Consider the following 24,378-nt stretch of genomic DNA (forward strand, 5'->3'; position numbering starts at 1 on the left):
TGAGCTCTGCACTCTGCGTTTACGCTAAGAAACTTGGCTACAGACATCGATCACCTCCCTTTCAGGTGGCAGAAAGGATCTCTGCGTCAGGTGGATTGTGCCGATTACAAGCATATTTTCCTTTCATGTTATATGTCAGCAATTCAGCTTTCGCCCTCAACGGAACAGAGGCTGGCTGCCTAACTCATTTGTCTTGTCTGGACAACTAGCCATGATCATAAAGATTTGTTCCTTTGAGCAGACATCTGACAGGTGGGGGCAGAATTGGCTACCGTGGGCCTACTTGTCGGTACACTGTTGATTTCTCAGCATTTTCGGAATTTGTGCGAGAAATATCCGCGGCCGTTTGTTGGGAACAGAGGCAGGCAGCTGACACCATTGTTGAGCTGAGAAAACAGAATGCTAAATGAGCGGCAAAGCAGGGAGGAGGCACCGCGGCTAGAGTTCAAATGCAGCAGATGGCAAGGCCGAGTCAGAAGCAGTTTTAGGCAGAGCGCTCGTCAACTTGTACAGGTGCCTGGGCATATTATTATACTCTATCGTCGCAGAGCATTTCGTATATTAACTATATGCGCCAAGCATATTGGATAAACATTTTCTAGTACTCCGTATTTCATTTCTTTCTGCACGGCCCTGTCGATCTTAGATTACGAAATACACTAACAATGGCATGCGTTCAGCCACATCTCAGACGCAGCAGCATGATAGAAACCACTGATTTATGCAGATGCTAGAAAAACGTCACCGCGTGAACCATCGTGAACCATATGCTGCCTCAAACAGAGACAGACGGGTTCTTAGAGTACACCGTTGGAGTTCATTATTTGGAGGATTCACGAAATTCACTGCAAATATTACCGTCGATCTTCAGCACCCCGAGAGAAAAAACAGCGACCTTCAGTTGGAGCTTCTCCAATATTATTATTTGACATGGCAGATTTCGCCCAGATAAGGAAAAGAGTTTATGATGATAAAGGTTCTGGGTCACAAAACTTGAACTTCCACGGATCTGAACAACAGAAACAGCACACTGAAGGCAAACTGCATGTTCAGTTCATGTCCACTCCACACGATCAGAAGTTGTACATTAGAGCACCGAACAAAACTAAGACACGGACAGACAGCATCTCCCTATCGCTACAAGAACGGTACTGATGGTACTGATGAACCTGAAGAACTATGCAACGAGGCGAAACCTGAACCTCGCTATCAAGACGGTCTCCACATGGATTCGCTGGAAGCCGTTATGCAAGCAGTCGCAATGGCATCTGGTGCTCACATTTGCACTTCCCTACCATAGACCCAGCTAAAGGGCATCTTACCGGCTTGCTTGGCTCTCGATTGAGCCCTTTCATCCAACTTCCGGATCCTTCCTGCAAGGGTGCAAAGGTAGTCCTGGGCCTTCTGTGCCTCACCAGAGAGGCCAGTCAGGTCGGGCACCTTCCACCTCCCAACAAGGAACTCGAGGATGTCAGCATAATCCCTGGCGGTGTAAACTCCGAGCCTCTGAGCCACCATGGAGAAGTGGTCAAAAAGCTTATCATCCTGCCCATCAAACATCAGGTGGGCAGGCATTGCGATCTTCTTCTTCATCATGTCAGATAGAGCAAGCACAGTGCCATCTGGATCGATCTCGAACAGCTTCTCAACAATCTTGGTGTATGCAGTCTCATGCCGCTTCTCATCCGAGGCGATGATACCACAGATCTGTGCGAGCTTTAGGTCACCGAAGTCCTTGGCATGGCGAGCAGTGTTTCCATGTGAGATGAAGGTTGCACGCTCTTGGAAAGAAGTGTAGATGAACCCAAGATATGGATTGTTCTCTGTCCTAGGGTCCTGAAAATAAAACAGCAAAGGTGTATATGTAAGTTTTACATACTTCTCTATGCAGTAGCCAACATGAGCAAAAACACATCGAAGTAATAAAAGGTGGACACATTTTAAAGTTGTCTCAATTGTTGTTCAAAGTACAATTTACTGTGTTACAAGTGAACTTACAAGTGTTCCAAAAAAATATCATGAAAGCATCACATGTCAGTAAATACCAACTAGCTAAGCATGAACAAGTGAACAAATATGTCAAGCTAATAAAAGAATGATGATAACTGTTACCAACTTACCATGCCAGAGCCAATAAGATACTGAATTGTCTTCTCAATTTGTCTCATGTCAACTCTCCCAGTGAGGTACAGATACTTGTTTAGAAGGTCACCATGCCTGTTCTCCTCAGCCGTCCATGCCCTCGTCCAAACAGCCCAAGCAGTGGGGCTTGCACCTGTTTCATCTCGGACGCCATCAAGGGTGTTAAGCATGGTCTGGTATGTAGGAAGAGCTTCCTCAGTAATCATGTCTCCGACCAAACAAACAAGATAATCATCAGGAATTTCCTTGGCACGTTCTCTGAGTTCCTTGACTTCATCGTGAAAGCTATCAGATGCTGGATCAGGGAGGAAATCCTGTGGCTGCCAACACTTCTCAACTGGCTTGAGATGTAGCAGGAGATTATCTCTAGCCCAACCATCAAGAGACTGGAATATCTCGATCTTCTGAGGTGGCATTGAGTGTGTAACCTGGACATGTACCTCCCTTGGAGGAGCAAATGCCTTCTTACTCTCAACCCTGGAATAGAAAAACAAAACAAGTTGTCAGCAATTCCAAGTTACATGATGAAATATTGGATGTCGTTAGCATGACATCCCTTTTTATTTTTTTACTGAGGCTGTCAAGATAAATAAAATTTCTAGTATTAGTCACTTATTCACCTATATTACATACTAATACACATGCATGGCTGTAGTATCCTCTTCATGGTACAGCAAGATAATGAAGAAGCATGTGCGCAGTTCATATATTATCCTTATCTAACTGCACCAGGAAATCAACAACAGCCATGACACCAGGAATCTAGCAACATTTGCACTTTGCCTTGTTTGTTTTGCAATAAAAAACACTAGAGAAGCAGGACCTAGCACAATTGCCTGGAAAGAGCTGCTGGAGCACATGCAAGGTTAACAACAAAAATGTCAAGACGTCAAAATTGACGCCTTGAAGCGATTAAGTGCCACTCCTAACATCTGCAGTGACATTTTTACAATGTATAGGAGTGTAAATTAAAATGGTCTGATACTTTCAACATATGAATGTAAGCAAAAGCTAACATGTAGTAAATTTATAGGCTGACAAAGATAGTCCACATGGTCACCTTTTTTTCCCTTGCGCTTTTGAAACTTGGTTGACCTTTTGTAATTTTGACAAAAGAAGCAGAGTAGGAATGAAAACTAGATTGTACACTAGGCTGCTAGCCTCTAAGGTTTGCATCATCAATGGTCCACTTCAGTTGCGTATGAATGGATGCCACCAAAAATTAGATGAGGATGAGAAATGATCTCTCTCTGCAGACCGAGACGAGGTACAAACTCTGCGCGTGGGACTGAGATTGCTTGGACCAAGGAAGAAGGAGAAGGGGGCTAATAGGTGGATATGGTGCGATTGTGTTTATAACAGTGACATATATTGAGGGAAAAAGTTATAATTTGCGACATCAATTGTACGATTGGAGATGCAAATACACATAAATGCAGTTAGGTTAGTAGCTAATCTCATTGAGCTTTCCCAAACAACAGGCATGCCCATGTTGCGTCCCATGCGACCATGCCAATCCTAATATGATCTTCACAGTGAATATATTAATTCATGGATTGCATCTTCACAATTAGCTAGTATTTCCTTGACGTTGAAGTCTCAAGTTCTGCATATCACTGTCACTGAACAAGACTCCTGGATGGAAAACGAAACTAAGAGAGTAATATGCAGAAGTGGAAATCAAAAACTACCAACTGCTACTAGGAGCAAGCAGTGAAATGACTCAAATCTGCTGCTCTAACCCCAGATCTTTTGCAATAGAACCCAAGTGCAAAATCTATTTGGATTAACTTCAGATAGCAGTAACTGTGATACATGTTCTGCGAGACATCTTAACATTTTGAAACATTCAATTGAAAATGGTCAATGATTGGCATCTCAAAGAAACATAGGCCAGCAAGGAACCGTGGGTTGGGCTCACCGTGTAGAATTAATTAATATACCTAGGACATGACACAATCAGTCAATCAGTCGCATACTCCTTCAGATATCATACTGTACTTAATACTTCGTGAACCTGTCAAGCGAGCAGATGAACAACGCAGAGCTGTCATAAACACAGCGACCTAAATCAGCAACGGTCCTGAGCAGCTCAAATTAAATCGCAACATACTGAGACCATGCCGTGGACCACAGGGCTACCGAATCAGGCCGACAACGATTGTTCACCTCCGTTCTCCTATGAACAACGAAGCGAAGTGCTTAGTGGTACGGAGACGAAGACACCCCCCAGGAATCAAATCCACGATGATTGCAGGTTGTTGAGATCGACATGAACCACCGGTTTCCCATAACCGGTCAGCACAACAAACCGTAGTACCGCCAATAAATGTATAGTGCTAGTAACAGTACTCTACGTCCGCGGCCGTTCCGGAAGCAAAACTCATTTTGCACTTGAAGGCCCCAGCAGATTCAATGTGGAGGAAGTAGATGCGAAACGGACTGGCGCACGGACAATAGTAGGGGCTCGGAAGTCGGAACGCCTCGCCAGGTCAATCTGCACAGGGGAACCGACCTGCGCATGCAGAATTAAATGGCGTTCGAGGTTCTACTGTTATTTTGAGCCCTGATCTGATGTCCTTTTACTAGGAGGAAGGGAGGGAGATGCAGCAGCAGCGGCCATGTGCGGATTGTTTAGCGCCCACCGGCACGGGGAACTCGCAGCAAAACATGGACGAATCTGACATCCCTGACAGGACACAAGCGTCGACGACGATGAAGAGAGAATTGAAATTTTTTTTACTGAAATCAAATTGAATCCCGATCCGGCATTTTCGAACGCTTGGGAAGGAGGACGAGAGAGCAACGAGAGAGGCGTTCAACGCGAGCCAGGAGAAAGCACAGCACATCACGCATCACTAATTCACTATCACCAATCTGTACCAACAGACGCACCCAAATCCGGCGCGGCCGGGCGCGGCGGGAATCCAATCTCACGGCGCAGCGGGGGAGAACTTGAGGGGAAGGAGAAGAGGAGATGGCGTCTTACTTGGCGGTGGACGAGGCGACGGCGAGTACCCTGACGCGGCTGCTCCTCCTGCGGTGGCGGTGGCCGGCGAGCGGGGAGGAGAGGCAGAGGGTGACGTCGTGGGGGCGGAGCGCCATCCTGGAGGTCATCGTCGCCGCCGCAGCAGCCTCCGCCGCCAGCCGTAGTCGCGGGGAGGGAGGCGAGAGAGAGAGAGAGATTGAGATGCGGGTGGTGGCGAGGAAGAGAGATGGGGTTCGGCGGCTCGCGCGATCTCCACCTCAGGTTTTGGTGTTTCTGCCCCGCGGCGCCGGTATGCTGCTGGCAAGTCCGCTACGATACGAGCCACGGGTGCACGCACGCTGCTGGGCTGGGCGCCACCCGGCCCTTATTTATCCCCCCCTCCTCCGAATATTTTTACCCCACTACTAGGTATGAACAACCTCTCTCTTTTTTTCTCTTAGAGTGGAAGAAAAACATCTCTGCCTTTTGAGTATGCAATTGCGAAATGCAAAGCTTCGCAATGGGGACACTCTAGCTCTAGCTAGCGCAAAAACTGGTCGGTATACCGCGCGGATCGGCTCAAAACTGTGGGTGTCGCCCGCCGGAGACAGACAAGGTTGGGCAGGAATATTCGCGAAGGACTTTTGGTGGCCCCGGATTTCCCAAAGACGCAGCACAGATCGATCGATAGATATAGACAGACGAGACCCTTGCGGAAACTTGCAGGTAAAACGGCTGGAATTCCACGTCCCGATGCCTACATTTTAGACTTGTGTCACCCGTGGAAACTCGCAAGGAGAAGACCGCAAGTTTAGACTGTGTGTGTGTGCCAAGCCGAGATTGCTCGCGTGACGTGCGTGCCATTCACGTCGTCACGGTGGTGCTGGCTCGCAATCGCAATGCCAGGGACACGAGGCGGGCTGCGCGAGGCTTTGGTTTCGTCCGTTGCGCCTTGGCGGGCGACAAGTGTGCGGTCGCTGCAGCTGCGGGCCCTTTTGCGCTGCGGCCCTGCCTCCTGCGGTGCCTACCCCTCGTACAGGCACAGGATATGCCTTTTCTTCGGCGTGGAAAGAAAGGAAACCCTGGGTGTTTACACGTGCTCCCGGGCCGGGCGGTACATATGCCGTGGTCGATGATACCGAGGCGCGCATCTTCTCCATCCGTCCAGGTTTGGATGGATGGAGAAGATGTTCCGTGATTCCGTTCGGAGAACGTCTCGGCAGAGTGGCGTCGGCACCGCCGGATCGCGCGTGCGCTGGGTTTTTGTTTCCGTTTGTCCCATGCGGCGGCCGCTCACGAAGTCACGAGGTGCACCGCCTAACTCGGCCGGTACGGCAAATCAGGCAGCAGGAGTGACCACTGGGCCTACACGTACACTCACCCCTAGAACACTCATGCATCTACTCTTATAAGCACCTCCGAGAGACTGCGCCGCCGTCAGATCATTTTGAGATTACGAAAGTCAATACAGACATTTCGTAGTTGACGGGTACAACACTCTCACTGAAATAAATCTAGAAAATGAGAACACATATGCCAAGTCTGGCACTTGAACCTGAGCCACACTAAAGACCACATGGCCTGATGTCCTCCCAATGCGGATGCGCGTGTCTGGGTTTTGTGAAGTTCTGATGCATTGCATATTAGGATTTAGGAGCAGCAAATAAAAATGAGAAGAGAAAATCTGGTTAATTACGATGCAAAATAGAAGTACTAGTACAAGTTTGCAACCCACAGTAGTGACGGCCCAAACATTTTGATGCGCCACCCAATCCAAGAAGTGGTGGTGGCCAGTCTTTGGGTCTGGAGCCAGGCCCAAGATCACTAGAGCTAGTTTTGGTATTTTCTTGCTTGCACAAATCCAACAAAGTGGTGGCAGGTCTTTGGGTCTTGGAGACAGGCCCAATATCACAAGAACTACTTTACTCTCTCTTTTTTTTTTGAGAATCAAGAACTACTTTGCTGCCCGACGCTGGAGCTGCAGCTGGATGCACTCTATGCAAGCGCTTTGGCGTCGACCGAGTGAGAGGTGCTCTGAGTCTCTGACTGAGTGCTGAAGCGTACGCTCGTATCTGTCGATGTGATTTGGTCTGCTTCGAAAGTTCGAAGGTCCCTGTTGCCGAAATCCATCAGCCTGAACAAGTCGAGCAACGAATGTTAGCCCGAGCCTGTTTTATAAAAACCCATCAACAAAGAATGCACAGTACACCCACAATACACTTCAGTTCCACGCACGCCGACAGCTCTCAAAAAAACTATCCCAGAGCACCACAAAACCAAAAACCAACCAAGCACTACAACTGTTTACAAAATACGCGCCGGTGGAGATCATCATCATCGAAACCAGGACGGCGGCGATGGTCAATCAAACGTTCTTGGTGACGGCGCCGAGGATGTCGATGTACCCGACGACACCGACGAGGACGCCGTCCTCCTCGGCGTCCGCGTCGGTCACCCACACGTGCGTGGCCCGGTGGGACAGCATCTGCGCCATGACGGCCGCCAGCGAGCTCGTGCTCCTGCACGTCAACGGCGCGCTCCGGCCCCGGTACATGCTCCTCGCCTGGTTCGCCTGGCTGTTCAGAAACCCGATGCTCCTGCTGCTGAACTTCTTCAGCCTGGGAGAGCGCCCCGGTTCAGCCTCCTCCACGATCGACGAGTTGATAGGAAGCTCCAGAAAAGCCGAGATAGGCGTTGACCCGTTCTCGTCGGCGCCGATGACGAACTGCCCCGCCGACAAGTTTGCGAGCGCCCACGCTGCTGCGACGTAGTCGCACTTCCACAGCTTGTACGCCGAGATGTCTCCGATGATCTTGCGAACTCCATCTGGCATTGTCTCCACTACAGCTACCCCGCATGGGTCTCGAGGGATCTTCTGGATCGCTTCCATGGCTGGTGCCGATGCTTCGACGTGACAGTAGTTTGGATTGATGGCCCCAAGGGTGCAGATCCGAGACAGTGGGATGGGGGCAAGAGCACCGAGGCATCCGATCAGGAACCGGAGGATATCTTCCCTTGCCAGACAGCAAAATCTGTCCACCGAACTTACAGCTACAGGTGAGCACAAGTGCATACTGCTGCTGCTAGGTGAGCTCGCGGATGCTGAATCAGAGCTCTTTATCCATTTCCCATCGTAAAGCATTGAAAACCGCTTGGTGAGGCCTGTCCAGGAGCCATTCTTGCGAAGAAGCAAGCGCTTTACTCCATTCCTCATCAGCTCCAGCGCATCGATCAACCTTGCAAGACAATGATATATGTCAAACAGAAGAACTGGAAAAGATGAACTTCCTTCAGAGGTGAAGGACTAAAGGAAGCAGAGGAGTGTAATAAGCAGACACTGTATGCAGCTCAGAGTGTTGTGTCCTATTGAAACTACAGTATTTTTCCAGCTCTAAGAATGTGTCCGTGGCCCAGTACCAGTGCTTTCAAATCATTTAGAGACATGATTGGAGTGCCTTGCATGTGTCATGTGCGATTCGTGTACCCATTAAAAGCCTGTACAGCTTCCACATATATATAACCTTCCTGATTGTGACATTACATTGGCTAATGAAATCATGTTCCCACTTTGTTCCTCTGATCACAACACAATCAGAAGCACAAAGTTCTGTACCATGTGAAATCCATCTGGCATGTTTAAGTTTTGAAAGGAAAATTTGACAGAGGCTAAAAGAACTATGACGTTGATCACAGTATCATTTTGCGACAGGAAACTGATCTTCTGTGTTTCATGCAGAAGATATGCACAGCTCAGCACCTGAGCATTGGGTTAAATTAACAACTACTTGTTGCTGCTGTTGAGCCATTACTGCTAAAATCTACTCCCTCCGTTCCATAATTCTTGTCGAAATATTACATGTATCTAGACATTTTTTAGGAATAGATACATCCACATTTGGGCAAATTTGAGACAAGATTTATGGAACGGAGGTAGTATTCTGTTCGATTCTTACAGACTTGCAACTTTGTTTCTGAACAGCAAAACAGTAATGATCACTAAAAAAAATCAGCTAAACACAAATAAGACAGCAAGCAAGAAGTATGAAAGTGAAAGCATTGGTTCAGGTGATAGCTGAGTAATGTAAAAGCAACAGGCATAGTTTTTTTTTCAGATGGAGACACAGTGGATTTCAACTATTAGCAAAAATTAATAACACGGATGTGGGGGGAGGAGAAACCTAACTATGGTATAAATAACAGAATGCGGGCTGAGAAATCATTCACATGACATTATTGAGCCATCACCCTTCAGTCACCAGTTTGCTTTGGAAATTTGATGCAGGAGTCAGAAAGTACTATTTTGTCGAGATGGGATGATAATGCAAACTCCTTAAATGGAAGAAGATCGCTATCAGGACTTGCGTGACTTGGCTAAAGCATAGACATTCATTCATATAGGAACACTAAAGTCACAATATAGGATAATTTAATATACATCCCAATATGGAAAAGGAACATGGTATACTCCAGAAATTGAGAAAAATCAAGAATGAGCAAATATGCAGATAGGTGAAAACCTAAATCTGTGATGCTGGTGACAATTATAGGTTGCAGTTTTTAGTCTTTTTTCCATAACGGGCTACGAGGAGTTATATGAAAATGCTTTTTAGTCGTTGTTAGCAAATGATCCCTAAAGGGACAACTAAAATGGTTGCGTACCTAAGAAGGAGAGAAAGCATGACCAACTGTTGCATTTCTCTGGATACTACAGAAAATCAGTGTGCATACAGGAAGAGCATATCTTAAATGTGAACAGCCAACACATGGCTAAGGATGGTTAAGTGTTTAAATGTTTCAGCTACTGTAACTCTTTTTGTGAATAGGGATTAAATTCAAATGACTGGGGACAAGTAAGATATTTCTTTCCAACTCATAAGCACCAATCCTAATCAAATAAACCAAGTACGAAGTAACAGAAAAGCTTCTTCTAATCTCTATTTGAAGGCACTTAATCAACCTTTAAATTTTACCCAAAATTCAATCCGAACTATTATGTGATTCCACCAACAATGACAGACGATTATCACGCAAATCCGGTATGATCTCGACCCAAAGAGTTTGGCGAGAAGGTATTGTGTTTAACTGTTGATACATCTACTATGAATGATGTCTCAGCTTCAGTATATGTGATAGCACGCACAAGCCAAAAGTAAGCAATAGGCAATCAGCATTTGCTTTCAACAAAAGAAGCTCCACTAAAAAAAAGCAGCATAGTACACCCAGGAGCAATTTAACCACAAACCCATGTGATCTCTTACAGAGCTACAGGTTCAGACAGGACTGGAAATAACTTTATACCCCGCATATTTCTCCGAAGGTCAAACTAGCACGAAGATGCGTAAACGACAAAGATTACCATCCAGATCAGATAAAAAAAGGGCTTGTCCATTAGCTGTATCCAAGCAGGGACAGATCCATGCCGAGCAGGCAACAGTAACCACAGCGCATGCAGTTCATCGGCTAAAACGTGGAAAGATTCCACCTCGCTCGTGGATCAATGGAATCTGGAAGCGCGTCGATTTCTCTATCATTTTCACGCTCGAACGCCGCAATTAGGGATCGGGTGGATTTCCCGATCAGATGGGCGCGGTTCGGCAGCAGGTGCTGAGAATTGAAGAGGGGACATGAAGAAACAGAGGGTGCGGAGCGGCTCACCTGGTGCCGGGGTCGACCTCCCTGAGCAGCTCCGGGTTGGGCTGCACGACCTCGCCGACGGCGGCTTCGCGCATGGCCCGGTCTCCGTCGGCGGCGGTGGCGACGAAGGCGGCGATGTCGACGGCGGAGATCATCCCGACGAACCTGGCCCCGGACGGCGGCTCGTCGGGCGCCTCGCGCGCGCGCCAGACGGGCACGGCGCCCTCGGGGCTGGCCGCGATGGCCCGCGCGGCGGTGGCGAGCGTGTCCGCGTCGTGCAGCTCCGCGATCTCGGGCTTCCCGACGGTCAGGTCCCCGATGACGTGGTGGAAGAACACGGCCGCCATGGCTGGGCTTGGCTTAGCCGGCCGTGTTATAAGAGCGAGTGGAGGAGGAGCAGGTGGAGGACGAGGCTGGAGGGGCCGACCGCGGCGGCCGAGGATGCAGAGGAGGAGGAAGAGGAGGAGGAGGAGGAGGATGGGGAGGGGGAGCGATCACCGGCGGCGCGGGTGGGGGGATCGCCGGCCATGTCGGAGGGAGGGGATGCCCATTAAAAGCAGGAGCAGGTGGCAATTGAAGGCGCCGGCCGAGTCGACGGGGGGAAGAGAGCAGAGCAGAGAAGACCAGCGATGAGGCTCGGGCTGCAAATAATGATTGGATGCGTGCGACCGATTTTTTTGAGGGGGCCAATTAAAACCGGCTCCCTGCTTTGAGATCGTGCCGGCCGGGTGATCGATAGAAGACAGGATCGTAAGATATCCTCAGATTAGTAGAAAAATCAAACGGTCTAGAGATTAGTAGTAATAAACATCTCTGGAAAATCAGCAAGTCTTGAAGATAGGTTGCCATGTTTGTCGCGTGATAAAAACACAGCAAGTTTGTGCCGCTAGCCTCGTAATTTGCCAACAAAACGATTGGTTTGCGAAGGCTGACTCCAGGCTGTTTCTTTTTTCTATTTTCAGAAAGAGTCCAGCCTGTTTGATTGATGAGTTCCCTTTTTTAGATGGTTTCCCTTGATGACTTGGTAGATTGACACTGCTCATGAAACTCTCGCCCCACAGTTGTGGATTCTATTTTTGTCCCAGCTCCTTCTTTACTCCACGAGGCTGCACGCTTGTCCGTACGTACAGTTGCACGAATTCCAATCCAATAAACGCAGCTAAACATCTCTGATCGAACTCATAATTTCTTTCGCAATTTGATTTCTCGAGACCGGATCTGCTTGCTTTGTTTCTTGCCACTCACACGTCCTGATCGATCGGTCATCGGCCGGGCAAATTTCGTACGGCAAATGCATCCCTGGTAGGGGTTGTTGTCTGGTGATACATCGCATCTTTGGCATGTACTGCTGCTCCCCGGAATCCAGATGCGAACTTCTGATTGCATTCTTCCTGTCAGTGCCATGTGTGTGTATGCGGCCAAGAGGCCGCCAGTGAAGGGAACACCGAGCACTGGCGATATTGCAGTGGAAACTGGAAACTACTACACGAGGCTACGGGCACCATAGGCTGCCGGGTGCTTAGGATAAGCTTAGCTCCCGTCGACTTCACATTCTCTTTTTCTGAAATGGTCTCGTCTAGATTATTGTTTTTCAGTGGAGACGTCGAAAAATGCATGACATATGTAAAAGTTAATACTAAATGCTGAAAAGTGCTTATGCACTTTCTGGACCGGACGGGCGCACTGGTTTCATCACCGTCTGTTCATCCCTTGGACAGGAAACCCGTCCGATGCTTCTAGGACAGCCAGCCTCGTGTTTTACCCACGGCCCACGTCTCCTGAGATGGGTTCCACACATCCTTTCGTTCCGAAACAACCCGCAAGGCTGCAGCCATTTCTATCCCCTGGTCATTTCTCCCCCAAACTGTATGCCTTTCTCCTCTCCCTTGCTAGCGATTTTTCTTTGGCGTTGTGATTCTCGGCGGTGCGGCCGTGTGGGTCGACGGAGAAGAGAAGCGTGACGAAGGGGGCGTGGTCGACGGGGGTGGGGAGGTCGAGCTCACCATCGATTTCTCGCCGCGGCTTCACACATCCACTGGCGAGTCAGGACGGGGGTCGCGGTCAGTCGGCGGTTGCGGGGCATCTGCAAGTCGCGCGGCGCAGTGGTGGGAGTTGATGGAACTGGGTTCTACTGTGGCTGCCGCGGCTGCTTTGAATCGAGCCACGGCGGCGAGGCGTAGCTTCCGCGGGTAGGCGGGGAGGTGGGGAGGCGAGGAACTACGCGGGGAGACGGAGAGCTGCCACGGGAGGTGGGGCGGAGGGGCCGTCTGCGGCGAGTTTGACGACGAGCTGGGTCGGAGGTGCTGCTGAGACCCATGGCGAGGTGGGCGGCGGGTTTGCTGTGCTTCACTAATCCCCACGGCGAGGGGGTTGAGGTGCTCTGTTCTACGGCGTGGGGACTGGCTGCGGGTGTGATTGGTGTCCTCGTCGTCTTCGTCGACCACCTCTCCTTTGATGACTTCCTAATCGAAGGTCACAGCGTCTACATCGACTCACAAGACGACGAGCACATAGCCATGCACGGGAACCGCATAGGCGTCATCCTGCATTGGCAGGTAAGGTGCTTAGTTCACTTTTCATTCGAGATTGAGGGCTGTGCTAATGTGACTGCTAATGTCACCCATAAAATTGCCCAACTCGATGCTAATGCTTTCAGTAGTTTCCCAGTAGTTTTTGTGAATTGTTTGCTCACTTTTGTATTCTGCATGTGGTTTCATGGGGATGTGTCTGCTAGTGTTACCTATAACTCGCCCAACTCAATGCTAATGGTTCAGATATTTTTGGGAAATTCATTGCACATTTAGATGCAGGAGATGTTGGGATTCATATATGGTACTGTCCAACTAGTTTAGAGGTGTGAAAACACACCGAAGAGAAGGGCCGGAGATCTGTGCGCACTTGTTATTAGTTACAGTAGATTTCTAGAAATCGTGCGCACACAAACAGACACTAATGCCCTCCTCTCGATTTTACATCAAATATGATGATTAAATTAGTGCCAGTACAGGAAGAAAGAAAACCCACCGCATTAGTCAAGTGTTTAAGCTACATGTATTTCTGGGTAGACATGACTCATCGAAGAAGGTAAAAGAATGTAGCAAAGCCAAGATTGTCATGGTTCTATCCTTGTGCGCGATCTGCACAGTACCGCTGATGCTTACTATCCAATTTTGAACTCTAGTTGCTGGACTAGCTATTGTTTTTTGCTTTTGTGCTTTTTGACATTGACTAGAAATTGCATTATATAGCCAAATTTCTCACTAGTTGATAATTAGTTGAAACAATTTTTGCTTCATTGAGTATTCAGTTCTGACGTTTTATGCTTTTGTAATAATTAGTTGCTTCCATGGGGTACTCGCATTTTTTTTTAAATAAAAGTTGCTTAGTATCCAAATTTTGAACTGAATACTACCTATTTAGTTGCTTCGTATAGGTGCCTTGTTTTAGTATAGTTGCTGGACTAGCTTTGTATAGTTGCCTCATTTTAGTGTAGTTGCTTATTTATATGTTTAGATCTACCTATTTAGTCCCTTTTTCTTAACAATATACTTGAACATGTCTGGGCCTGAAGTTGCTTTTTAACTTAGCTAATGTAGTTCGCTTTTGATTATTAATCGCTCACACACCGTCTTACAGTTTCTTCCTTTGTTTTCATATATGCGGCAGTGAGCAAATATAGGTGCATGCCTCAGCAAATACAGTTACTTTTTTTAATACAACTTTGTGTTTTAGCCTTTTAGGTAACTTCTTAAGACGTTTTCTTAAATACTCCCTCCGATTCTAAATTCTTGTCTCAAATTTGCCCAAATATGGATATATCTACTCTTAAAAGGCGTCTAGATACATGTAATATTTCGACAACAATTTAGGATCGGAGGGAGTAGTTGTTTATACATATGTTTAGCTTTATCTTTGTCGCTTTTTCCTTCTCAATATACACACACCCTGAAGTTGCCTTTTAACTTAGGTATTGTAGGTGCTTTTAATTATCCTTTAATTATTTAGTGCTCACGCAACGCCTTATAGTTGCTTCGTTTTAATATAGGTGGCATCAAGCAATATTGTTACACTTTTTGCATCTCCTAGTAAGATTTTGATTTAGAAGTTGCTACACTAGTAACACCTTTTGCTTTATCATATAGTTGCTTTTTCGACCTGTCAACCATGGACTAGAAATTGTATTATAGTCAATATTTTGAAGCAATTTCTGCATCATTGAGCATTCAATTTTTGCTTTTTCATTTTTTCTGTTGTAATTAGTTGCTTTTTCAACCACTCAACTATTTTTTGAGTAAAAGTTGTATATCCATCAAAAATTTGAATTAGAAGTTGTTGCAATAGGTAAACCTTTTTGCTTTATCATATAGTTGCTTTCTGACCCGTCAACCATGGTTACAAAATGAACCAAAGAGTAAAAATCTGAAGCAATTTCACATCATTGTGCATTCAGTTTTTTGCTTCTCTCATTATTTTCTGTGATAATTACTGGCTTTTCTGAACCACTTGCTTTTCTCAACCACTCAACTATTTTTTGAGTAAAAGTTGCATCTATATCAAAAATTTGAATTAGAAGTTGCTATAGTAGTTAAACTTACTTTGCTTTTATCATCAACCATTGGCTGCAAAAAAATGTATTTTTAGAGACTCAAAAATTGAAAAAAATTCCGCATTATTGAGCATTCAGCTTTTGCTTTTCTCATTTTTCCCTGTGATAATTTCTTTTTTTCAAAATAGGCGAGTATTTGAGTAAAAATTTGCATTGCTTAGTTCTTTGGGAAGGTTAACTGAATAATGTATTAGAGACTAACCAGCCTTTTCTTTTACAATAGGCATCAAATGAACAATATTGAGGAAGAAGAAGAAGCGGGAGTAGCCGAAGATGTTGAAATTGGGGATTTCGTGCCTCGTCGCAGGAGGTGCAGTGCACATGATGGACAACTTTCAATCGCAGAACCAGAGGAAGGGACAACAACTGTTGTTGACAACGCTGCTGCAGGTTCAAACTCTGATCCGATGTGTTATAAAATCATCCCTTCTTTTAGTTTGATTGTTTAACTTCACTAATTATTTTGGCTTGTCCAACATGCTGCATTATTTTTACAGGTTGCACAAGAGGTGGTTGTACCTAAGTAAAGACAACCTTGACGTGCAGGAAAAGAGGTAAAATTTATGGTTTGGTCTCTGCTTGTTGTTTACATTAGTTCCTTGTTGCCTATTTTTCAATGTCAGACTCATAATTGAGATCGATCGGCAACTCGTTTAGGTCTAAACCATCCATCTATGTCAAAACAGAAACGGTACAACACAAAAACTGTTAAAAGTTCTCAGAGTCACAGCTAAGCATCTCTTTTAAAATTGATTTTTTTTTACATATTTTTGAACTCTAGGCAAATGCAACTTTTAGGGGCTCCCTGTTTTTTATAGTAATGCTTTGACAAGGTAAAGTCCACAATCTCTTTTTTTTTATTTGATTAGGTGCTTTTCTCTTTCGCCATGGAGGTGTACAGATCAGAAGAACAAGCAAGATGATGATATGACTACGAAATGATCAAAATGTTCGTATTAATGAAAAGGTGTTGTGTTTTTAGAGGTGTTCTTTTTTGCCAATAACATGGCAACGGGGCGGCTAAAACACTCAGCTAAGGCAGCATGTTGCTACAATGTGCATGTTTTTTCTGTGCAACATAGCTTGTGCTTTTGTGTGTCTGTCCAGCAACTCTTTTTGCAAACACAACACTACTTTGAATGTTGAATCCCTGATTTTTTTTCCTGAAGCAGGCTAATGTTGCTTGTGAAGAGGAATGAGGATACCAAAGTTGCTTCTTCTGCCTTTTGTAGTTAACAGTTCAAAGGAGCATCCTATTTTTTTAAACAACCGGAAGCATGCCCTTCTTCCCCTGAGGGTTAGGAAACATGGATCTATGCAGGTGCATATGGATCTATTTCTGACCCATATTTCAATCGGGGGGTTTCAGGATTTTCTTTTTGCCTATACAAGCAATTTTTAGGGGGTATATGGTCTATGCAATTTGAGAAGGTAGACGCAAGCAGGGGAGATAAAGTAGATTGAATCTGCACGGAGGAAGTAGGAGGCAACTTTTGCTTTGCTACCTTTTACACCCTGCCAGCGCTGGAGTTGGGCTCCCGCGTCAGAGGAGAGATAGAAGAAAGAATTTTGGATACTTGCTTTTTTATTGGCTCGTTCTTCACTTTTTTGCTTGTCCAAGGAGCAACTATTACCTAGCTCGGCCTGCGCGCGGCAGCTGGGAGCCCAACGAGGCAAAACCACTCGGCCGGAGGAATGTTTTGCGGGTGGACCCGTGATGTGGTGTAGGGTACCGAAACTTTCCGTTTCAAGAAACGGAGACCAATCCTTACCTTTTTTGGGTGTGCACTCTGGACACTTCAATAGTGCTCGGGCACCCTGTAGCAGCGTCCAAGTTAATAAAATTGATTGGTGCACATCATTGCCTGGGTTTGAGATCGCTATTGCCTATTGGCATGAATGGATTTGGGGTCCATGAAGAGATTTTCTTTTCTTTTTTTTTGACAGGGAGCACAACCACTATCTTAGCTAATTTTACATCGTCACAAATGGCAGATCACTCAGGTGATAAGCTCGTTCTTATCGTCCAAGCAATCATGCGACGAGAGAGACCACACATGTCGCCAGAAGGCTGACTCAGGGAGCTCCGAAAGAGCGCCTTTTTGGGGTTTTGAATGCTGACTCGTCGTACTCGTGGGTATCTCTGCCTCTACCTTTTTTTCGTCCAGACTAGAAAATGGAACGGTGGTACAAGAATGCAGTTATGTATGCCACCAAACGTAGGAGTGTAGGACTACTGCCTGGGCTTTGATGATCTCGAGACGAGCTCAGAGATGAATGACAGAATGTAATGTCTGGCAGCATGTGAGCTAGAGTCAAGAGGTAGGTAAACACTATAGTCCGTTGCGTACTCCTACCTGAAATGAACGAATGTATGTTTGTTTTCAGAGTTGTTCGCGCGCATTCCTCGTCATGGCCTCGAGTCGATCTCGAACCAAAGCAACCCGGTAATCTAGATGATTTCTGATAGAAGACTTGGGGGGGGGGGGGGGGCTGTTTGGTTTACAACCAAAACCATACCATACAAAAAGGGAGCCACTAATGCTCAGGCGACCGTCTAGTCTACTCTATGCATGTTATGACTACTAATCCTTTTTCTTTTCTTTTTAAGATCAAATACCACCACGTGCTGGTGGGACTTGAGCATAACTTGTCTAAACAAAACATGTAAAAGTCCACAGAAACAATTAGCCCACCAGTACAAGCCTAGATCGGTGCTTTCAGTCCCTTTGCAAGAAAGAAAAATAAATAAATCAGATTTCCAACATGCTGCCAAGATTACTTTTGAGATTCTTGTCGTTTTAAAAATGCTCGCATCAACTAGAGCAACCCCGAGAACACACACAATTAACTTCACCCCAAAAGTCTCAGTCACGAAGAATTATGTTTAAATCTTAGTCATGCACAAATCACACATAAAAAACCCAATTGCACGTCGATATACTTAATGTGCAACTCAACCAAAAAATTAAAATTGCACATTAGGAGATATGATGTGCAATTCACTTAAAAATACTCTTAAGTCTCAGTCATGTGCAACTCACACACAAAAAACCACAATTGCACATCAATATGAGACATGCTCAACTGAAACTTAATTACACACGAAGAGTGGTCGTGTGCAACCGGCCGAAAAACTCAATTGGACGTCAAGATTCTAAATGTGCAACTTAGCTACTTTTTTTTTGCACAGTGAGAGCTGCCATGAGCATGCTGAACCCCCAAAAAATCGGTTGCACATTAAGAGTGGCGATGTGAAACTAACTTAAAAAAACTTAATTGCACATCAATATGAGGCGTCAAAATATGAGAAATCAATTTTTTTTAATGCTATAATTAATTTGAGTTTTTTTTCTACAAACAAATCCACATAAACCATGATGGCAAATCTAAATGAAGGCAAAAAAGTGCATTAATGCCTGGAACATGCAAAATTATTATCAGGAATGTGCAACTTACCCTACTTGCACATTTTGAGCGTCTTTGTGCAACTATGGTCTTCAAAACGTGGAAACTAGTCAATATAAAAGGGCTCATGTTGAAACTTCAAAATTTCCTCACAAATTTTCCCACATCAATAATCATGAATGTGCATTTTTTATGTTTACAAAAATCTCATATGAATCACATGAGAAACAACAACAAAAAGGTACAAATCTATGTGGACCAAAACGACAACAAAAATATTATACATTATTTGTCATGTCCAAATTACCCAAGTTTCACGCTCCTAAAAATGAAGTTATACTTATATTTGTGCAACCACATGGTCTTTGAAATGTTTAACCAATTCATTAAAAGCATAGAAAATAAAAAAAAACTATTTTTTCTATGGAGAAAATGAGAATTGTTCCAAAAGGAAACACGGCTGGTCGGCTGCTTACAAAAAAAAAACATACGAGACTTGGTTCAACAAACTAGCTAAGCGAATTAGTTCCTTCACCTGACGCAGGTATGCAAGGACACAAAGAGTATGCACAAATACAGACATAACAAGCAAAAATCAGAAAAAACAAAAAGTAATAAATAGTCTAAATAGTATATATGCATGTGCAACAACGGAACTAACTTTTTTTAGCGAAGCAACGGAACTAACTCAGAGATACAGAGAGAGCGCGCTGCAGCTAGAAGGCCAACACACGAACAAAGACCTACGGCCATTAAACTCCCAGCTAGGCCCTGGCCCAAGACCACCATCCTCTATTGGCCTGCTACATGGACAACGTGGACAGGAACTGGGAGAATAAAAACAACACGAATCTTAACACATATCCGACGGGTAGTAAAAACAACTGAGAAATAACAAATCCCTACCAAAAAATTGTCAGCCCGCAATAATTTGGCAGTTGTTTGGATGGGGGCCGAAAATTTGGTTGGTCAATTCAATCTCGGGCGCGCCCGTGCTTTCCTAGCGAAAGATTTGGCGAGCCGAGGGCGGAGAAAAGCTCCGCCAAAAAATTGGCCACGGCGCTGGCTCTCTAATCACGGTGGGTCCCACACTGTTTCTTTTCCTTTATGACTAATTCAATTTCTTTCACGTTAAACAAACACAGCCTACAATGCATTCAGTCAGAGCAAATCACGGTTTGAGTAAGTTGGTTGCAAACCAAATTTACGTCTACAAACTTTGCCCAAAAAGTAGCCATACAATGGGTGTAATCCAAACAACATCTAGTTACCAAAATATTGGTCATGCCCTTGTTTTGTTCATGCAAAAATTTGCTAAAAAATTGATAGGGCTAGTTGGAGCTCAAACCAAACACACCCGAAGTCCTGCTTCCCTTGTTGAGTCTCTGTTTGCTGTGATCTGGTCGTTGTAGTGGACTCCTGTAGCTGTTTTTTTTCTGTCACGGGCTGTCACAAAGATCTTACGTTTTGTAGCACAATATGGGTTTCTTTAATACAAATCGGGGGAACCTCCTCTTTCAAAAAAAGAAAAGATGATTTCTGATAATTCCGTTCTTGGGGATCGTGCATCTGTCTACAGGAACCATTTATCTTTTGACAGCAGTCAACAGGAGCTGTCTCGGGGTTGTGCATTTCTGAAAGTCTTAACCCCTTTTTCCAATGCACTCTCTCTCTCAACGGACGGAGAGTTAGTGCGAAGTTCGTGCGTGGGCTCGTGTCTGGGCCCGCTACGGACTATTGGGTCAGGCCGGTGCGACTCAGCTGCTGTCGCGGCCCAATACAATCCAGTCCGCCCGTTTCATCCCATCTTGGCCTCCAAGTCGTGCTGCGGCTCGCGGGCCTCCGTATCAATTTGTAACCCGACTAACCTGGTGGGCTTTGCCTAGAATGGTGGCGTTTATACAGAAATCGTCCCGCGTGTACAGTGGGGTGATGTGTCAGGATAATGGCTGACGTGGAAGAGAGTTGAATGAAGAAAGACATTAGATTTCTATTAGCTAAGAGATGATCTCTTCACAAGAAGAATAAGTCAAAGAAAAGTCAAATTCTCCATTGTACTATTTTTGCCTTTTCTTAGAATTTATTTATTTAATTTTATTCATCTAGACTTTAATTGTAAGATATGACACTAAGTTATGATTTATTATACAAAATGTTTTGTTGTCTTATCTAAACGACGTGGAACAACTAAAAAAAGTCAGTCTTATCAATCATTCTATTCTACGTGTCCTTAACCTCTAAAAACAAAATCGTCCCTTTTAAAGACAGCGTGTGCGTGTGCGACTGTCTGTCTGTTTCGACTACAGCGTCTCGTCTATTTGTCGTCTCCCCTGCCGTGTAAGCCGTGGGCGACCTGCATCCACGAGGTTTGCAGCTTTGGACTACAGATTTTTCTTTCTTTCATCTCCGTAGTAATTCAGTTTTAAATGTTCAATGTACGTAATGCGTCTTTGGTTGTTCGTTAATGCATGAAAGAAGAGTCCCAGGGCCTATGTCGTTTTCCATCGTCAAGCTGACCCATCGTATCTTCCAACCTGACATGGGTTTTTCCGGTACAAGTGGCATATGCATGGAGCATGGGGATGTCGCCGTTTGCCGCGCCATTCACGCGTAGTTTAGTCTGGCTCGTGCGCTAGCTCCTTGGCAATCCTTTTCGTTGCCGACTTGTTGTCTTACCACTCGCCACCACCTAAGCTTGTTCCGTCGTGTCCATAATCCACTGTTTGATTATATACGTAGTACTACTGGTATAGCATATCGTTGAGCCTTCGTGTTTCGGCATTTGCAGCCTAACTGATATTGGCATCGTAGAGATGTTGATCTCAAAGATCTTTGGTGTGATTTTTAATTTTGTGGAGAATCTCTGTCGTTGGTGCATGTTTGTTTCTGTTTGGTCGATCTACCGTGCTAACTTCGTTGAATCAGTAAAACCTCAGTGCTGTTTCTAAAAAAAAAGGATAAACATAAGGCTTCAAATCTCATGATCGTCAGGTCGATAATGAGATGGATTGAGATATTTCCCTTTACTCTGGAGAACGGTCAAGCGTGTACGTACGTGTGGCGTGTTTGTGATTGTTTTGACTATATAGGAGCCCTCTCGTCGTCTTCCTGACGTGCAGCCTATACAAAATTCTCTGCATTCATGAGCCAGTGACTTCTCGTTAATTTGTATAGCCTCGTATTACAAACTCTTTTACCTTCATGGTTATTCGAAATTTGTAATATCTTACGCATCCTGATTATTCACTTGTATTCCCGTAAAAAAAAATCACGGCAGAAGAATCTTACGGAGTACTATATTTTTTTAGTGAATACGGACTACATTATTCCCTTTGATCCATATTATTTGTCGAAACATTACATGTATCTAAACGTTTTTTAAACATAGATACATCAATATTTAGACAAATTTGACACAAGTAATATGGATCAGAGAGAAAGCATTGTATATGGAGGTCGATTTCCACCGTGTTGATCCACCGTATCTTCCAATCTGAGACGGCCGGGCTCTCCAACACACAGGTGGCATGCACGCAGTATGGCGCCATTCACGCCTAGTTGAGCTGGTACGTGCGTGCATATCAGCCTCGTTGAGCCACTGGCATCCTTTTCATTGCCGACTTGCTGTCACGGGCCACCCACGTACGTTCCGTCGTGTCCAGAATTCACTGTGCATTATATACGGGGAGTAAGTACATCGACGTGCCTTCGATCGTGATGCTACTCGATTAGATGGCAGTTTAACCGACACTCGTTTTATTTACGCGTTTGCTGGAAAATAAAACACTCCCCTAGCTAGTCCGTAGATAAATAATTACAAACTACTCAAGGTAGCTATATATGCATGCCTCGCCCCCAAAGAAAAATGGGGAAAGATAAAGTTCATGACCTTTTCCCGTCTTCAGTATCGTCTCCGTTTTAATTAATCTTCTCCTTGTTTTCTGTCGGTTCCTTTCCGCTCTCCTTTTTTGACGTTTCTCATGTGGAGACAAAATCACAAAAGGTACCCGTCAGGACACGATATTGTATTCCGTCGACAGCCAAAGGGAAGCGCCGGAGTTGTCACACATGGTAGGATATTATCGACTCTTAGAACAGACTAGCACTGTGGTTGCTGAAGAGATCGACGGGTACACGTACAACAGGCTTGTATGATCGAGACACCAGCATACGTACATCCTGTGACTATACCGTAGTATCAAAAGAATTTTTAGTAGAGTACCAAATGAATGTGTTTCCTGTCTTGGTCTAACCACCACGATTTTCGTATCGGTTCCGGGTTTATCAGGGCATGATAAATCAGTCTTTTTTTATGTGTTCCACGTCATTTAGATAAGATAAGAAAACATATTGTACAATAGGTCATCTCTTATTGCCTTATTTTACAATTAATGGTTAGATGAATAAAATAAAATAAATAAATGCTAAGAAAAGATAAAATCTAGTACAAATGATTTTTTTTTGCCTTATACTTCTTGTGAAGAGATCATCTCTTAATTAAGAAAAGGTTTGTGACTTTTTTAATTCTCTCTTTTCCACGTCAGATTTTATTCTATGTGACATGGATAAGAAAAGGCCGACGGCACCTCATTATACGCCCCCTTATAATCCGTACGTATGCATCGAGATGGGTAATTTCGCAGGAGAAATGTCAGTTCGATCGCGAGAAGATACCAAAGACCGGTCGCTAGCCGCTGGAGTTTGAACTGACCCGGAGGGAGAAACTTCGTGGCCCTTATTTCAAAAAGAAAAAGAGTCATCGCACGCAGCGTAGCTCGCCAAGTACTCCACGGGCCCACGCCCAAAACCGCAGGCTGTTTACTGTTCGGGAATTGACCCAAGTACGTATAGGTGGACACCGTGGACAAATTGCTCTTGCCTACGCTCTCCCAAAGTGTTCCAAAATGTCAAGGTCGTCGTTCTGCTTCAGTGCTTCGTACGAAAAGGGAGAGGTCCACACCAGCCGAGCTGGGAAAAATGACAAATAATCCGAAAAATAAAAACATAGTACTAACAGACTTCTCTCGGTATATATATGTGTCTATCTCGTGCCTCACCTAATTGCTCCCCAGAATTCTTTTTATTTTATCAATCACGTCGCGTTAGTGTCAATCGATGTCACCTGTGTGCCCGATGTTAGGTATTAATCCATTCCAAAATATAATATGTTCCAGCTTTATCTGGAATTTAAAATTAATACTATTTGACTAAGTTAGTGAAAAATCTACCGGCATCTAAATATTGAATAAGTATATTTCCAAGTATATATGTTATGGCCGATTTACTAAAATTAATTTAAGATTGAATATGTTGATATGTTTTTTAAATTTGACCAAATTTTCAGAATTTTGACTTAGATAAAACGGACGGAATAATACTTTCTCCGTTCGGAAACAAATGACTTAAATTTGTATAAATTCTTATAAAAATCCACGTCACTTATTTCCAGCTTTTGCCCATTAAACGTCCCTTCAGTCAGGCAGGAACTTTTCCCATCCCTGCAATATCAAAAGCTCACGTTGCATGATTTATTTTTCTTTCTGTCGGCGATAATTTCTTGAAAATATTTCCTAGTATTTCTCTCTCGTGGCAGTACATTATTGCGCAAACATATACCGGT

General features: G+C 44.8%; 2 protein-coding genes across 2 annotated transcripts; both read right to left on the minus strand.

Annotated features, from left to right (window-relative positions):
• Nucleotides 1–896: 896 nt before the first annotated feature.
• On the minus strand, nucleotides 897–5,466 carry LOC100846692 (stearoyl-[acyl-carrier-protein] 9-desaturase 2, chloroplastic). Its single transcript, XM_003564893.4, has 3 exons — nucleotides 5,132–5,466; nucleotides 2,121–2,619; nucleotides 897–1,836 (listed from the first exon to the last, which is right to left on the minus strand). The coding sequence occupies exons 1-3, from the start codon at nucleotides 5,257–5,259 to the stop codon at nucleotides 1,276–1,278; spliced, it is 1,188 nt and encodes a 395-aa protein (XP_003564941.1). The 5' UTR covers nucleotides 5,260–5,466; the 3' UTR covers nucleotides 897–1,275.
• A 1,775-nt stretch (nucleotides 5,467–7,241) lies between these two features.
• LOC100821000 (CBS domain-containing protein CBSX6) lies at nucleotides 7,242–11,470 on the minus strand. Its single transcript, XM_010234449.3, has 2 exons — nucleotides 10,766–11,470; nucleotides 7,242–8,346 (listed from the first exon to the last, which is right to left on the minus strand). Exons 1-2 carry the CDS (start codon nucleotides 11,089–11,091, stop codon nucleotides 7,476–7,478), a joined length of 1,197 nt encoding a protein of 398 aa, XP_010232751.1. The 5' UTR covers nucleotides 11,092–11,470; the 3' UTR covers nucleotides 7,242–7,475.
• Nucleotides 11,471–24,378: the final 12,908 nt, after the last annotated feature.

Source organism: Brachypodium distachyon, chromosome 2 (genome assembly GCF_000005505.3).
Source record: "Brachypodium distachyon strain Bd21 chromosome 2, Brachypodium_distachyon_v3.0, whole genome shotgun sequence".
Classification (NCBI taxonomy): domain Eukaryota; kingdom Viridiplantae; phylum Streptophyta; class Magnoliopsida; order Poales; family Poaceae; genus Brachypodium; species Brachypodium distachyon.